General features: G+C 48.4%; 1 protein-coding gene across 3 annotated transcripts in view; it reads right to left on the bottom strand.

Annotated features, from left to right (window-relative positions):
- Positions 1 to 17,414, bottom strand: part of LOC101672852 (putative tetratricopeptide repeat protein 41) — an 84,688-nt gene that overhangs the window by 11,184 nt on the left and 56,090 nt on the right. For all 3 annotated transcript variants that reach the window (XM_045084768.1, XM_045084770.1, XM_045084769.1), the window contains 4 exons: positions 13,849 to 14,020; positions 10,502 to 10,649; positions 9,572 to 9,724; positions 4,129 to 4,262 (listed from right to left, as the gene is read on the bottom strand). In XM_045084768.1, the coding sequence (XP_044940703.1) occupies positions 4,129 to 4,262; positions 9,572 to 9,724; positions 10,502 to 10,649; positions 13,849 to 14,020 (607 nt within the window). The remainder of the gene's footprint in view (positions 1 to 4,128; positions 4,263 to 9,571; positions 9,725 to 10,501; positions 10,650 to 13,848; positions 14,021 to 17,414) is intronic.

Raw genomic sequence — 17,414 nt, 5'->3', positions numbered from 1 at the left:
GGTAGGTAGCCCACTGCAGAGCACCCTAGGAAATGGCCCCGCAAGACAAGCTAGAGACAAAAGGAACCAATAGCTTCATACATGGGCCTCCGATCCAAAGTCACAATGGGCAGATGCAAGCAGTGACTTGTGTTAGCAACTTCTTGTACCTGCTCATTGGCGTGCGCAACTTCAAGCGGAGTGCTTCCAGGGGGATGGGGGACAGTAGGGGGCTTGTTTTTCTTTAGAGGGCACGTAATTCTCCCAAACCACCCCAGATCTACAAACTAGTTGGGTAAGATAAAACATGCTTACAATTGCATTACGCATTACAGGTTATAAAGGATTAAAATACATGTGCACTGAATATATAACTGGCAGTGGTCAGGATACTGTGCCTCTTGTTTTCCTTGATGCAAAACTACATAGCGTCGAAGGAGTGCTCTGATGACCCACGTTTGGTGACACTTTTACTACAGTGGGCCTAAGACTTGGTTTACAAAGGTGCATGGTGAGGAGCCGGTGGCTTACTTCTTATTTGATGGAGTCCATGCAAACACATTCCATTCAGAAAGACACTCTCCATTGAAGGTAGGCAAAGGAGGTCCGGAAAGGCTGCCCCAAAGCATGCCACATTCCCAATGACCGGAGGATTACTTTGAGCGGAAGGCTTTCGAGTTCTTAAAATCCTGCATGTGCCTAAAAGCAGAGTCCCCCAAAAGGACTCAAGCATTATAAATTCCCTCCCCAGGGCAACTCACATCTTCTCTGCTGGGACACAAGAAGCTGGCACCACACCTAGACAGACTTCGTTACAAATGACACCTCATTCATTCTCCTAAGGTTCATTCATCTTTCCAAAAAATAATTTGCTTTTCTATTAAATGTCCTTGTCCTTTCCCCCTTCCCTTTCCCCTGCCAAGTCAGGTGCACAGACCCCAAGCCCTAACCACCCCCTTGGAGTTGTGGCATTGCTGAGCACTCCCATGCGTAAGTGTGATGTACGTAACAATAAACTTGTTATCTGAGAGTAATGAATATGTTACACCTCCATCATAGTCCAGACTCCACCACCGGGAACAAATTATTCATACAAAGCAACCATATTAGGTGTACAGTTGCTTTTGCATAGATCTGCATCTGTATTTTCTGGTTGTAAACAAAATCCTTCATGTATTCAGCCTGAAAACGCTTACTGAGAAAATACTACGCGCGCACACACACACACACACTCGCACGCACACGCACACTCCTAAATCTATGGACTGAAAATAATCTTTCCCTGCAGGTATCAAGTATTTAAGCCTCTTCCTCCTTGGGAAATGACTAGGCTGAAAGCAATCGTGTTTTATGGTAAAATGGACAACAAACATGCACGCTGGAGAAAGTGGTTGATTAACTCAGGGTTTCTCAATCTTGACACTTTGACATTTGGCCTGGATAATTTTTTGCTGTTGAGGGGCTGTCCTGAGCCCCATAGGGTGTTTAGCCTATGGCCTCCACCCACTAAATGGCAGTAATGCTCCCTGCCCCCTCCTCTCCCCCGCCTCCTCTCCTCCCCCAGTCTTGACAATCGAGGTTTCTCCAGACTTCCGTCCTGAGGGATAGTATCGCATGGGCTGAAAACCTGTTTAGGTGGAAGTTGGCCACGGCTTGTGGCAATGAGATTTCATGATCCCTGACAGTACTCCAGAATTTTTCTAGTCGTGGCACTTGAGACTTCTGGTCTAACGTAGTAGAAGAAATAAAGCTGAGACATCTCTACCAGGCACACAGGGAACTCGCTCACTGGAGGCACAACCCCTCCCCATCCCTGCCCCATGGGACTCACAGCTCTGATTACCCCCCTACCCCAACCCCTTCCTCCCTCCCTCCCGCTGTGGCCAGCCTCCAGCCTGCTGTCTGGGAATTATCTGCAGCCCCCAACTCAACTCTCCAATCTCCTCGGTTCCCAACTTTGGCAGTGGCACTCCAGGTAAAGGACAGAACTCACCATGTGCCCCTATTTGCAGAGCAAGCTAATGGGGTCCTGGGCCCAAAAAGTGGTGAGGCAGGGAAGGCTAGGGCCCAGCCACTGTGGTCCCTGGCTACAGCAGAGCCTGGGGAGAAGGACCCTCTCTCAGGAGGCCTCTGGGGAGCTCATCAACAGTCAGCCAGGCAGACCGCCCTTCATAGGTAACCCCTAACCTCACCAGGGCCTGTGTTTCTTCATCTATGGGAACTGTCACTAGGCCCTTCCTCCCCTGTAACCTGCGGGCTACACGTCAGCACATTCCTCCACAGCCTTGCAAGAATCATTAACCTTGTCCCTGTTTTCTTTGTCCCAGTGCCTACAACAGGAACCAAGGAGGGAGGCGACATGATAACCTACAGACACAAAGCCAACAAGTAACGCTCTGAGACCATTGCATGGAGCCCAGATGTCCCCAGAGCGCAATGTCCCAGAGGTTTTGAGCCTCTCCTTGTGAGGTTTCAAGGCCCATCCGGTTCCCACTCTCACCCCCACATATTTTATTAGCCCCACATAAGCTGTCGCTGTGCTCAACCAAGACAAGGCAGGTTCGAGACCCATCCCCTGACTGCCCATCCGTCTGCCCTTCTGGTAATAAAACTTTCTCTGCTTCTGACGCGGTGGCTCACAGATTAGCTAACTGGGCCTCAGACACACGAAACTGATTTTAGGGTCCAGTAACTGTAGTGCCAGTGAAGAAGAAAGTCAGCACGCACTACAAGCCACAAGCAATAAGGACACTGGTGGAAGAAACCCAAAGAAAGAATCAGAACCTCTGTGAAGAGAAGCAAAAGAGAAACACCAGAAACAACAAGTAACAAGAAGAGTGAGTACACCCACCCCTCCCCTCCTCCTCAGGTTTAAGACCACATTTTCAATTCCATTTTTAACTGTCATTTCAAGTTTTTAATTTTTATCTTTTTCTTTTTTTAAGATTTTATTTCTGTATGTGACAGAGAGAGACACAACAAGAGAGGGAACACAAGCAGGGGGAGTGAGTGAGAGAGAAGCAGGTCCCCCCGCTGAACAGGGAGCCCGACGAGGGGCTCGATCCCAGGACCCTGGGATCATGACCTGAGCCAAAGCAGATGCCTAACAACTGAGCCGTCCCGGCACCCCTTGATTTTTATCTTTAATCAGAAATTGCCTTCAAATCTCTGGGCCAGGTCTGAGGCACTGAGTCTTACGTTCTATTTGTAAAATCAAAGGTGGGCCCATGCGAAGAACCACTTGTGATTTTCAGCCACCTGTTACTTTAGTGTCACAGGATTAAGCATGAACGGGCGATTCCTATACAAACAGTGACTTAAAACAGAATCGGAAGGAGGAAGGGAACCTACCCTGACAGGAGTGGCTGGGCATGGTGCCCCATCACGTGAGTGAGTATGGGATGGAAAGACTTCTAGAAGATCTCTTTCTGGGGTGCCTGAGTGGCTCAGACAGTCAAGCGTCTGCCTTTGGCTCAGGTCATGATCTCAGGGTCCTGGGATGGAGCCCTGCCTCAGGTGCCCCACACAGACGGAAGCCTGCTTCTCCCTCTGCCCCTCCCCCTGTTGTGCTCTCTCTGCCTCTCTCTCTCAAAAAAAAAAAATCTTAAAACAACAACAATAACAACAAGATCTCTTTCTATTACAGACTATTTGCGCCCCCTCCCAAAAAAATTCTTATGTTGAAGTCCTAACCCCCAAATGATGGTATTTGGAGATGAGGCCTTTGAAAGGTGATCAGGTCATGTGGGTGAACCCCTCATGAATGGGATTAGCGCCCTCATAAAAGAGGTACCCTTCCTTCCACCATGTGAGGACACAGCGAGAAAAGAGCTGTCTGTGGACCAGGAAGTAGACTTGCACCAGACACCGTGTCTACCAACGCCTTGACCTTAGACTTCCCGGCCTCTGGAGCTTGAAGAAATACACCTCAGTTGCTCAGGCCTGCCAGTCCATGGCATCCTGTTCTAGCAGCCCAAGCAGACTAAGATACGTTCCTAATGAGGGAAGGTACACAAGGAGCCTAAAAATTTGAAAGTCTGTGGAACAGGACTTTCCTGCTTCAGAAATGAAGACATTTTAAAAATAAGCAAAGCATGCAGGTCAGAGGGAAAAGTCCCCGGCTTCTAATAGAAACACACTGACAATTACCTAATTTACACAAGGTGTCACTGAGGCTGACGCTCAGCTGCTTCCTGACGAGTGAGGAGGTGGCAAAAGTCCCTGCGTTTTCCTTTATTTGTATCACTTGTTTATAATATTCAATTGCTTGCTTCCTTTGGAATCTAGAAAAGAGACATTTAATTAAAGTGTTGCATCAAAGAAGCACTGCATTCATTCATTCAACAAACCTTCAGGGCTGGGGCTCAAGGATGAGGAAGACTAATCCTTGCCCACAGAGAACTTCCCAAGGTTGGAGCAGAGGCTGGAGAGTGAAAGAGAGGACCAGACACTCACGAAGGGCACTGTGTGTGGATCTAAGGGTTTTTGGTCTTTAACACTGAGATTTCATTAAGAGAATGATGTGATCCAATGTGCACTTTGATAAACTCGCCTGGCTGGAAGTGTGCAGGGGAAGGCTAGAGGCAGGGAGGTCACTTAGTCCACGGGTCCAGCACGAGGGTCTGAGCAGATGCTGTGGGCCTGGAGGAGACAGACCTGCGGAGGCTGGGCGCCCCCTGAACGTTGTGGCCCCAGTACTGGGAGCAGTGGGTGATCGCTGTGGTCGCAGTAGAGTGACGTGGTCAGGAGCTTGAGCTCTCAAGTCCGACAGGCCTGAGGGTGGCTAGTGAGGCACAGACACCCTGTGGTCAGATGCCCTGGGTGTTGATCCACATTCTACTGCTTCAAAGCTGGGCAAGCCTTCTAACCTCCTGAACCTCAGCTTTCTGCCCCTGTTGTGCTCTCTCTCTCTCTCTCTCTCTCTCTCTCAAACAAATAAATAAAATAACAAATTGTTTTGAAGATTCAATTTGAAGAGAAAAATGCATGTAATGTCTTCCGCATAGTGACTGATCATAAATATAATTAAGACGATGCCGTGGTGTCCACACTGGGTGAAACAGGAGAAGAATGCATTTCATCAGGGTGGGTGGGGGGAGGGAATGTGTTCAGTCTTGAGAATGCGGACTCAGAAATGCCCAAATAATTTGGAATACACAATGGAGGCATCCAATAGATGATAGAGGACTGAGAAGGACATGGAGAAGAGAAGCCAGCGCCTCATGGCTAAAGCCCTAGGCACAGGTGAGGTTGAGATGCTAAGACTCCTGCTGAGACCAGCATCCAAGCACAGCCTCCGTGAACTGAACCCAAAACAGCAACACCACTGGGACAATACTCAGAGAGGGAGGGAGAGAGGAAAAAAGAGAGATAGGAAACCCACAAAAGAAACTGAGCAGGGATCATCAGAAAACAGAGCCAGGAGAGAAGGCATCTCAGGAACCAGCAGAGGGTTTTTTGGGGAAGGGAGTCATTGACATCATCAACACTTCAGCAGGAGAAGGCCAACAAGATCAAAAATGTGCAAAGGGACACATTGAACATGTTCCTGAGGACGTTGGCTGGAGTAGAGTAAAATGGAGCCGGGTCGAGGCAGAAGTTAAATGACAGTAAATGGGAAGGGAGGAAGAAACTTGACCTTGAAGAGGAGGCTAATGAATGGGTACAAAGTCAAGAAGGAGTAGACGGCATTTACTTTACTGAAAACATAACTACTGTTCATCCTAAGACAGTTTGTTTATTCCTCTCTGTCCTTTTCTTTTTAACTTAACCTCACTTACCCAGCCCTACCCAGCCCCACGCCACAAGCCTCTCAGGATCCCATGGATCATTTCTTTTTTTTTTTTAGATATTATTTATTTCAATCCCAAGTAGGTGGAGAGGCAGGCAGAGAGAGAGAGAGAGAGAAAGGAGGAAGCAGGCCCCCCACTGAGCAGAGAGCCCGATGCGGGGCTCGATCCCAGGACCCTGAGATCATGACCTGAGCCAAAGGCAGAGGTTTAACCCACTGAGCCATCCAGGTGCCCCTCATTTCTGTAGCGCATGACAGCTGTCACAAGGGCCCTGGCCACCAGGGCAAAGGCTCTACCCCCGTGTGAGAGGTGAGTCGAGCTGCACAGCAAAATCTCTCCTGGTCTTAACTGGTGTTAAGAAAGATGTGGTTGCCTAAAGGCAACCTTCAACAAGATGAAAGGCCTTCCATTGTTTCAGAAGGCTGACCGTTGCCGGTGAGGGCTGGGCCAAAGGCACCCAGGTATGGTCAGGTGGGCCGCCACAGAGGCCATCCCTGTGGAATGGACAAGAGATATCAAAGGTCTATGATTCACACCCCACGAGCTCTGGATTTGCGATGGGGCAGCCGGGGGAAGCAGAAATGACTCAGACAGTATGTTTCATGCTTAGATTTTTCTTTCACGAGGAAATGGTTCTACTGCCACGCTTTTTGCTTCTGTAAAGAAGAGTCCCTTCTCTGTTCACTGTGCTAATCTGAAGAGGAGCAGGAGGAGGCTTATCTGGTATCCAGTGTCTAAAAAATGACTTTGTGGGGAGCAAAATAGTAATACTAAGAATTCAATTTAATGAACTCTTTTGGTATGTGCCGGGCATTCTGCTAAACACCTTACATATGGGATCCCTTAGCCCTCACAACCATCCGGTGAACAAGATAGTATCCCCACTTTCGTTTTACCAGTGAAGAAATGAATGAGATACCAAACGTTAAGTTCTCCCTGTTACTAATTTGAACCCAGGTACTCAGATCCCAACGCCCTCCATGTCCCCACTACTATGTCGCACCCGTAATTTTACCCATATACATTCCCTTATTTGGGCTACTTTTTTACAGGTAAATACTCTTAGAAAGGCTAAATATGGATTTGGACTTAAGTGCTAGAAATTAGCAGCATCACATTCCTCCTGGGAGCAAATGCAGGAAGAGGTTATCTTCCTGGGGAGAGGTAAGAGGGAAATTATCTCCAGGCAAGGGGAAAACTGAAAGTGCAAAGCGAGACAGGGAACAGAGAGCAGAGGGACAGAAACTCCAAAAACAAAACTTCACAACTTCGTAATTGAACCTAGAGCGTCCACAGTCCTTCAGTCCGCGGACTCGGCTAGGAAAGGGTGTGAGCCCGTGCCAAAGGAAGGGTGTGTTGCTTCTGTCTCTCCAGACTCACAAAGACCCTTCTCTCAACCAACCTGTCAAGAGAAGTGGTCAGACCCTGCAGATGCGAACACTGATGGTCTCCACAGCATAATATCCACAACCCTCTCTTAAACACAGAAACCAACAAAGAATCTCTCCTGACTGGGGTGCCTGGGTGGCCCAGTGGGTTAAAGCCTCTGCCTTTGGCTCAGGTCATGATCCCAGGGTCCTGGGCTTAAGCTCCACATCAGGCTCTCTGCTCAGCAGGAAGCCTGTGTGTCAAATAAATACATCAAATCTTAAAAAAAAAAAAAAAAAAAAATCTCCCCTTGACCAAACTCTGCTCAGGCTCTTATCACTCTTTCTGAAGTAGGTCTCAACTTTTAGACTTCTGTGTTCATCTCTGCATTGCCCAATTTTAGCAAGACTCCTGCAAAGTCAGTTGAAGGAAGCTCCCACCCCTACCAGTCTGATCACCCTCAATACCAGGCTGGGTTCCTCCTTCCCCGTCACATCCCAGGAGAAGTCCGACCCCACCAGCCTGCCTTCAGCAAGAATCCTGTTGGGTCTATCAAGCCAGAATCCTCTCCCCACCAGTGCTTCCTCTTGGTAATTTTCTATCTACTGACCCCCCTCTGCCCAACTTCTCTTTGCATATGGGGTTAGGTCCAATCTCTCTTCCCCTCTGCAAAACTCTACCACAGGACCCGAGTGAACTCCCTCTTACCTTTCTTTAATAACTATTATTGAGACAGAGAAAGCAAACGGACCCCATGAGAGAAAAAAATATTGCTTTTTCTTTTGCTTTTTTTCCGGCTTCTACTCTTGCTAGGACCTGTACCCCTCCACCCCACTCAACACATGCCTCATAATGCAAACAGCATATGTCCTTCTTGGAAGGGACAAGGAAGGAATGATTTCCCTAGAACAGATAACATCTAAGAAAGGACCAGGTAAGAAATGACTGAATGAAGCCATCACACATGCTCTCCAGACCACCATTACCAAACATCTCAATGCCAAGGTCCCTTGGTTCCAAGGAGTAACACCTGGGGCCTCATCTTGGTGCTAACTGGTTCCTGGATGCCTAAGGGGACAAGTACACCAGAACATCACCCTCAGTAAAAACCCCCAGACCCCAAGCAAAACCAAGACTCATGATCTTTCCTTTCTGAGTCTCCTGGATGTTTCATCTGTATCTCCACCCCCCACCCACCCCAAACACACACACCTCTCACTCTTTCTACATATATCTTCAATAAACCCTGCTTCCACCTCCTGCTGGCTCATGTTTCATTTCCATCCTGCCTGAGGCCAAGGACCCTGTTGGCTGTCCCACGGGACCCCCGCTCTTGGTCCCCGGCCCTGACCTGCCTACACCATTATGAATAATTTTTTCTTTAACAGCTTTAACAATGCCTTGTGGGGGGAGCTGAGGGAAGCCCCCCACCTCACAGGACAGCAAGCGGACTTGCTGAGCAGGCAGAGAAGAGTTAGCAGGAAAACAGAGAGGGAATGTCTGAGACATCACAGGCTGGCCTAGAGTTGCAAGAGGCAGACGAAAGGATGTGGCCCCAAAAACAAGGGAGTTGAGTCCTGCACAGAAGCAGGAAGTGAATACAGCTGACCCTCGAGCAATGCGGGGGTTGGGGCACTGACCCCTGTGCAGTTGAAAATCTGGTATCTTTTGATTCCCCCAAGACTAAACTACTAATAGCCCACTGTTGACTGGGAGGGTTACTGATAACAGAAGCAGTCGATAAGCACAGATTTGTATGCTTTGTGTCATGTACTGTTCTCTTACAATAAAGTAAGTTAAGGAAAAGAAAATGATAGGAAGGAAATCATATGGAAGAGAAAATGCATTTATAGGCTGGTACTGTATTAATGGAAACAAGGCCGTATGTAAGTGGACCCACTCAGTGCAAGTGCGGTTCCAGGGCCGGTTGTCCATCTTCTTCCTCACAAGGCCTGGGAGTGATACAGAGAAACACAACATCATACTCCTTGGTACTCTGCCTACTGCCAAGAGCTCTACGCACTTTGTGGGCTGAGAGTTCCTCTCAAAGACACTGCGGTCAGTGTCCTGACAAATGAACAGGGACACAACTTTCAGGCACGGCGAGCCCCTCAGGGTTCTGAACAAGGCTACAGCCAAGGACGTGAGACACTCTGATGGCTCAACCCCAGACTTCCCTTCCACTGGCGATTTGGGGGCGAAAAGAAGACCTACTACTTGAGACTTTTTATAAGAACTTGCATCGGAGCACCTGGGTGGCTCCGTCAGTTGGGCATCTGACTCTTTGTTTTGGCTTAGGTCATGATTTCAGGGTCGTGCTTGAGATCTCTTTCTCTCCCTCTGCCCCTCTCCATTCCACTCACGCCCTCTCTCACTCTCTCTCTCTCTCACAAATAAATAATTTTTTTAAATCTTTTTTTTTAAAAACTTGCCTTTCACTATCTTCTGGTAGAAAAAATAGTAAATCTGCTAAAAATTCCATAATTTCTCCAACCACGATGTTTTTCTCACCGAATAAACTTCTCCTGATATTTAAGCATTCTTGAAATCTCATTTTTGCAAGAGACGTGTTTCCAGCAACAAATCTGAAAATAAAACACATGTGTTTATGTGGGCACGATAATGCTGGCTAGTTCATTTTGCTATCAAAAGTAATTCTTATAAACATCCTTTGTTTTGGGCCCCTGGGGGGCTCAGTCATTAAGCCTCTGCCTTTAGCTCAGGTCATGATCCCAGGTCCTGGGATCCAGCCCCGCATCAGGCTCCCCGCTCAGCCGGAAGCCTGCTTCTCCCTGTGCCTGCTGTTCTCCGTGCTGTGTTCCATCTGCTGGTGTTCCCTCTCTCACTATCTCTCTCTCTGCCAAATAAATAAATAAAATCTTCTTTTAAAAAAATCCTTTGTTTTATACGGGAAGACACAGAACAGCAGAGCAGTTTATAATGGCAGAGATTTAAGACCTTCAAAGCGATATGTAAGAAGACATTTGACGATCTTATGAGAAACTGGGCACTATTCTCAACCCCAGCACAGCTGACCTTTAGGCTGGCAGCATGCACTAGGGCCATCTTGTGTGCTCTATCACATCTAGCAACATCCTGACCTCTAGCCACTAGATGTTGATAACAACCCCCCAGTCGTAACAACCAAAAATGCCTCCAGACATTGCCCAAGGTCCCCTGAGGGGCAGAATCACCCCCGGTTGAGAACCACCGAAGCAGAATATGGAAATGCTAACATTCGGCATTTCTTCACCCAATCAGTGGGAAATGGACTAATAAGCATGGGTTAAGAACATCGAACTTAACCATAAAAGCTAGTACAGAAAACAATAATTTTCCAAGAAAAAAAAAACCATGTTTACATCAGAACACCTTCGGTATATTTCATGGTAGCCTGATCACGGGGGTTGTTGTCCAATGAGCTGGAAATTTCAGCAGCGCGTTCCAAAATGTGATTTCCTTTTAAGTACTTCTCAGTGGCTGACTTTGCCAGGTTGTTCAGCACTCTGCCTGCAGGGAATAATTTTGGCAAAGAAGGTGATGCTGAAGTTTTTTTTTTGTTCCACAAAAGAGTTAAGACATCAATAAAGTACTTAATACCTTTGCTTCATCACCACCAATAGCCAGGTTTTTTCCTTCATAAATCAATGACTTGCCTACATTGCACGGGGATTGGTTTTCATACAATGATTGTGTGTGCACAGCAATTACAAAGGCCAAAGAGCTAAGACAATAGATTGAAAGTGAATTCTGAGACCATTCTGCAAATGGGCAGATCAGAAATTAAGTAAGAATATGGATGTGATAAAACCAGTCATCACCGTGGTAACCGAGTCCTACCAAAGGCAGCCAGTGCAGTCTTGCAATAAGAAATAAAATGATACAGCCTTACAATAAGAAACACATGAATAAGCCCCATAAATCCAATTAATAAATAATGAGCTCTCCCTAGATACATACCGCCTCGGGAATGTACCTGCTGCCAAGGCCCACCATTTGGTTCCTTTATTGCAAGTTATATATTCTGACACTAATACAGACTCCTAAAATGCTGGAAAGTGTTTTTGAAGCCATATTCTGTTAGGAAGGAAAAAAGCCCTAAAAACTTTCCTGGAAGGTGTTAGAACAGCAGTGGCAGCAGGAAAGAAAAGCAGATTTAACCTCCTGCGCCAGGGAACTCAGTTGTAAGTATAAAGGATTGCCATCACACTGTCAAGAAACATCTTTCCCAGCCTGGGTGGTATGTCCCTCCCTGCCTGTGCCCCCTGCACTCGGTCCACCTCCATCCAAGGCCTCCCGTCTCACACCTGGGCATCTGGAGGGACAGCCACATACTTGCTCTCCCTATGTCCCCTCTTACCCACCGTGTAGTTCAGGCAACAAAAGTAATCTCACAATAGAAACCAAATGACGGCATGCCCACTCTAACTCCATGTAGTGGCTTCCCCTCACAGAGAATAAAATCCAAATGCTTGCCCAAGGCCCTAAACAATGTGGGCCCATCTGTATCCTGCCCCTTGTTCCGGGAGGCTCTCTCCATCGCTAACCCAGGCCGAGGCTCTCTCCACTCGGGGCCCTGTGCGGGCTGTTCCCTCTGCCAGGACCATACGTCTCAGCCAGGGAGGCCTCTGGACTTTTCCGAAGAGGAACTTCCCCCCGCTTATGCTCCCCCTGCATGTCGCTTGTGTCTTTCATTACATTTACTCCAGCCTGCAATTATTGTGTTATGTGTCCCCTCCTCTAGAGGACAGAGTTGGTGACTGTCTTGTCCAGCACAGCACCCACATGGCAGGTGCTCAGAAAATAGTTCTTGAATGTTTCTGCTCCGGCCAGCTGGGAATCCGAGTCTTCACCTGTTTGCTTGCGCCCTAAATCCCGGCCTGACCCTTGTCAGAACACTGGAACTACAGAGGGTTCCCATCAAAGCTGCCACTAAGGACAGCGATCCACCCCCAAGCCTCGGTTGCCAGCAGAACCACACCCCTCCTGCTGCTTTGGACTCCTCGGGAGTCCCATTTGTCTGCACCAAGCCAAGGTCTGCTCAACCCCTCGGAGCACTACTCTCTAGACCCTCTAGCCGGCTTTAGAAGGTCAGTCCCAGGACCCACCTGAGTGCGCCTGGTTCCCACCCTGGTTTCCTCTGCTCACTAAGGTCCCAGCATGCCTGTGACCAGCTCTGCCTGCATTCGGGTGCCTCGGAAGCTACACTCTATATATCGAGGACTACAGCTTCATACATGTCAGTTCTAGAAGAGATTCCGTACGGTGAGGAGTTCCTGCAGACAGGCTTTAGGGTCTGATCAGCCTAACTTGGACTCCCAGCTCCAGGCCTGCCGGCTGTGAGAGCTGAAGTGGTTGAAGTTATTCTACCTCTCTGACCTTCAGTGTCCTCGTCTGTACCATGGGGATAGCAATACGTACCACAGGAGACACGTTTGAGGGTAAAAGATCGTGAGCATGAAGTGCCTTACACATAACAAGCATTCAACAAGTGGGAAGTGTTACTGTAAAACTGGACTTACACTTGGGATCGAGCAGGGGTAGATAGCTTGCCCACGGTGACTTGGTCTTACAGCCCTGGTGGTAGACCGCCGAAACCGCAGCAGCCCACCCCCCAATGCCAACCTGCACCCAATTCCCCTCGGCAATGCCATTCCGCACCTCCTCCCATCAAGACGTGGGGTCTTGTGCTCTCCCTTTGAGTGAGGCTTGGTGACTCGTTTTGACCAACTGAATGCAGGACAAGAGGGTGTGGGCCAGGGCTGAACCTAGGTCTGTGCCTCCGCACAGGCTTCTGCTCCCCCTCTCCTGGAATCCTGCGAGCCACCAAACCAACAGGCCCTCACCATCCTCCTGGAGGATGAGAAACGTGTGGCCCAGACATCGAAGGGAAGCCTCGTAGACCAGCCCACCCCATGCGCCCTGGCCCTGCCCGCTGATCTCCATCTGCCGAGCCCACTCTGGACCAGTGGAATCCCCCAGCCAACGCCCACACCTCTGGGCAACAGTAAGCAGCTATTGTTCGAATGGCTGCCTTCTGGGCTGGCTTGCTATACCACAAAAGTGAATTAATGCAGCCATTTAAATACAGCGTAAGTCTAGAATACTTTAGATTAGACTGATTGTAAATCAGTGGGTCAAAAATGCTTAATATCTTCATTCAGTAAACATTCTTTGTCTCCATTCTCTCTGTGGACCTACAGAGCCTCAGGCATCAAATACCCAAGAATAAAAGAAGCGGGTTTCCCCGAGCCCTGGACTGCAGGCCAGCCACCGTCCTGCGCACTCCACGGTCTCCCACAAACCCTTCTAGTCTCACAACAACACGCAGCAGATACTCCTCTCAATCCTCCCTTACAAACGTGAAACATGTGACCAACAAAGGTTGAGTCATAGGTCTAATGGCCAAGAGTCAGGGAGTGGAAAGGTGAGATTTAAACCCAGAACAGCAGGCTTCAGAATCATGTGAACGGGGCCCCGTCCTGCTCACAGCCTCCCTTTCTGACGCACGTCACGATCAGGCCTCCACAGCCCCAAAGGCTGGGCCGTCCCATGAGGAGCACTGACTAGTCAACCCTCATGTGACCGCCACAAAACTCAGGTGCACAAAGCACACACATCCACGTCCCCTTTCTTGGTAGCTGGGTCTGGCCCAGGAGCCCGACTCCGAAACACAAAGCGCGACCCCCTCTGCACCTGTCTGCCGTACCTTTCTGCTTCAGGAAGGCCTGGTTGTCTTTTATGGCGCTGGGTGGAAACTCCATCAGGTTGGACCACGCTTTCTGGAAGTACTGGAAGCCCTCCTGAGTCATCCCTATTTCAAGGTAGAGTTCTCCAGTGGTGTTCTGTACTCTGAGAAGCATCTCTGTCGAGGCCCGACTCTGTACAAAGTGGAAAGGACACCACTGCTGGGGGAAGCCAGCCATAGATGGGACACAGCAGCCAGACACCCACTCAGTAAAGGCCCATTTCATAACATGCCTGCAAAAGATGGCATGCTTTATATCATTTCTTCTCTTAGGGAATTTAAATATTTATAAAATGATGCGAAGTAGTTATTGGGAAACACTATGAACTAAAAGTAAATGTGGGGATATGTCTTTCAGAGCTTGTTTTAGTTTACAGCCATAAATATTTCTGGGGTGCCTGGGTGGCTCAGTCGGGGTGAAGTGCCTGCCTTCAGCTCTGGTCATGGCCCTGGGGTGCTGGGATTGAGCCCTGCATCAAGGATCCTGCTCAGAGGGGAGCCTCCTTCTGCCTCTGCCCCTGCAGCTCCCCACCCTCCACCTGCTCGTGCTCGCTCTCTCTCACATAAATAACATATTTAAGAATAGTAATAATAATAATAATTAATATTTTCGAAGGAAACAGTGTGTTGCACATGTTAAAATTCCCAGGGGAGGTATTATCAAGAATTCAAAGCAACTCCTAAAAACACTATCAGTGTGGACCTTGAATTTAAGAATGACCAGACACATTTTTGCTTAGAGACTTGAATTTAAATTCTCTTTAATGGCTCAGCATTGTTTAGTTCAGGAGCACTTAAACTTCATTACTTTGTATTACTCCTCTACCAAAACTGTTCCAACGCTTAAGAATCTACCAGTTGGTTATAATTTTCTAAAGGTCCACTGCAAGAAATGAGAGTTAAGGATGAGTTATCTTACTACTTAATCTCGTTTCAGGAAAAGTAGTATTAACCAGAATATATCTGAGAACTGAGGCCCTATTCAAATGAACCACCACCCTCATTGGTTCTGTAATACTTCCTGCTCTACCACAGTGTCAACCCAGGAAAGGACTAAGCCTGGCTGCTTGGCATGAATTCTTTGTGCTCTGCACCTGTTGAAAGTGCTCCCCAGGCCAACGGACCTGCAGCGTGACCCAAGAGCTTTCTAGTAGGTGTTTTGGAAACAGGTTACCTCTACTCAGATATGGATCTCCTCAGCCCTGGAGGCAGCCAGGTGTGGTAAGGAATCTCCGGGGCAGAGGCCACAGCTCATTCACGCACCCCTCATACATATCTTTAAAAGTGCCCCTTCTCAGCAGCTATCCTAGATCTCACCCCTACTGCTCACTCTTCCTGTCCCCCACTTCCATGCTGACTATATTGACGAACCCTGTGAATGCCGGGTTCGGATATTGGTTCGGATCATGAATGGCTGCAAGTAACAGAAAACCCAAATGAATAGTGACTTGATATCTCCCTCATGCAAAAGTCAGGAAGTAGATGGCCTTGAGATACAGACATATCATGATGTCAGAGACTCAGATTCCTTTTAACCTGTTTCCTGACCTTGCCTGACCTCTATTTCCAAGGACACCTCTTGGTCTAAAATGGCTGCTCCATCTCCAGCCATCGTAGCCACAGTCCAACCAGCAGGAAGGAGGAAAGAGAAGATCAGACTCTTCACTTCATGAAAATCTCTTAGAAGTTACCCATATCACTCTCACTTAATGTCACCAGCCCAAACTCGGGCACGTGCTCATCTCTAGCTCCAAGGAAAGCTGGGAAATGTAGTCTTTCCAATCACTTGCAGGGCTAAACATTCAGGAGCGGGGTACATTACTTACTTTGAAAGCGGGGATAGATCTTGGAAAATTAAAGTCTGTATACTTCATTTACCCTTTTCTTCAATTAATTTCAAGTTACCAATGTTTCCACCCATTTTCTTCCCTCCTGCCTATCTCAGAGGAAGAGATGCCCAACCTCCTTTTCAAGGACCCACTGCCCCCCTGAACTCTCAAGAGGCCTGTCCCCTGAACAGAGTTCCCACTGGCATCTCCAATCTGCCCATCTCCCTGGCTCCTTTCCTGCTCCACACAGACATACATCTCCTGGATCAAACCTCACCTGAAGCTGATCGTATCTTGACTTTTCATCTTTCTCCTATTACTGACAAGCTTCTCAAACCAATATCAGTTTGTGCTGGTTCTCCATTTCATTATGACATACTTGCCTCTTAAAGCCCTGCAGTTCAGCTCCTCCCACATCCACCCCCTTCCATCTCTGGGGTTACCACTGACGGCACTCACCAGAATTAGGGGCCTTCTTTTGGTCTTCATTTGTCCAGCCCCCTAAGCAGCCCTCCTTCCCTGGTTCAGGGGAAACTATGATCCCCCTACCCTCCTCCAATCCCTCACTCCTTTACAAGCTCTTCTTTCCTTGTCTCCTTTTAGGTATAAATAACTTCCCAGGAACCAGTTCCTATCATCACTTGGAGGCCTTGTTTCCCTGCGTGTTTCGGCATTCACATGTAAGTAGATGTCCCCCACCAAGTCTCTCTCCAGATTTCCAACACTACCTATCCTCCAGCTGGCTGGAGACTCCACTTGGATATCTTTCCCCAACTGCAAACTCAGTAGCTGAAACATTTAAAATTTATCGTCTTCCCCTCCAAATCAGCTTCCTCTCTAGATTTCTCTGTGCCTGTCAACCAGGCTCAAGTCCTCAGGGTCCCCCTGAGTCCTCCCCGTGTCCTGGCCACATTTCTAGTCCAGAGTGGGACTGAAGCCTCAGAGAGGGGGACAGCTCCCAAGTTCCCACCAAACTACTGAGGTCCTGCCACCCTTGAGTCTCACTGCCCACGTTGCCAGAAGTACCCATCGGCATGGCAAATTTGGTGCTATGTTGTCAAGCCTCCTCCTTATGAAAACAGGCCTTTCATTCTCCTCAAACTCCAGACTATCCCACCATCCAGGCAACAGAGCTTCGTGGGCACTCAGTAAATATTTGTTTATATTTCACAGTGATTGTGTTAGCACAAGCAGTGTTCCACTCTCAGGTCGCAGTCTGCACCAGCCACCACCCCTGGAGCCCCGACTGAGCTGAGCACTTGCTACACGTGACTTCAGTAGGGATTTACAGAAACGCTATGAAATAGGGATGATTGCTCCTCTACTACAGGTGGGGAAACTGAGGCTCCATGAGGTTCTATAAATCACCCAAGCCCGCATGGCTAGCGAGGAGGAGAGCAAGGCCTTCGCACCCAGACCTCCTCTCCCCAAAGCTCGGCTCTGCACATTTAACAGATAAGTCACCGACACATAACCGGAGGCTCCTTCACAAAAGCATTTTTTTGGTTTTCCAGCTGCCTGCCACACTGACTATGAAACTGGAGTGGGGAGAGCCTGAGATCTACTTTTTCAACAGACAGACCGATCAAATCAGCTTCTCAGCCTGAGCACCACGGCCACGTAGGGCAGGCTAGCTCTGCACTATGTGAGTCAAGCGGGGGAGGGGGTGTCCCACGCAGGCCCAATATGCAGCAGGCA

Source organism: Mustela putorius, unplaced genomic scaffold (genome assembly GCF_011764305.1).
Source record: "Mustela putorius furo isolate JIRA1106 unplaced genomic scaffold, ASM1176430v1.1 tig00000788_pilon_pilon_pilon, whole genome shotgun sequence".
NCBI lineage: Eukaryota > Metazoa > Chordata > Mammalia > Carnivora > Mustelidae > Mustela > Mustela putorius.
The sequence above is the reverse complement of the archived record's forward strand: the minus strand, read 5'-3'. Positions and strand labels throughout refer to the sequence as shown.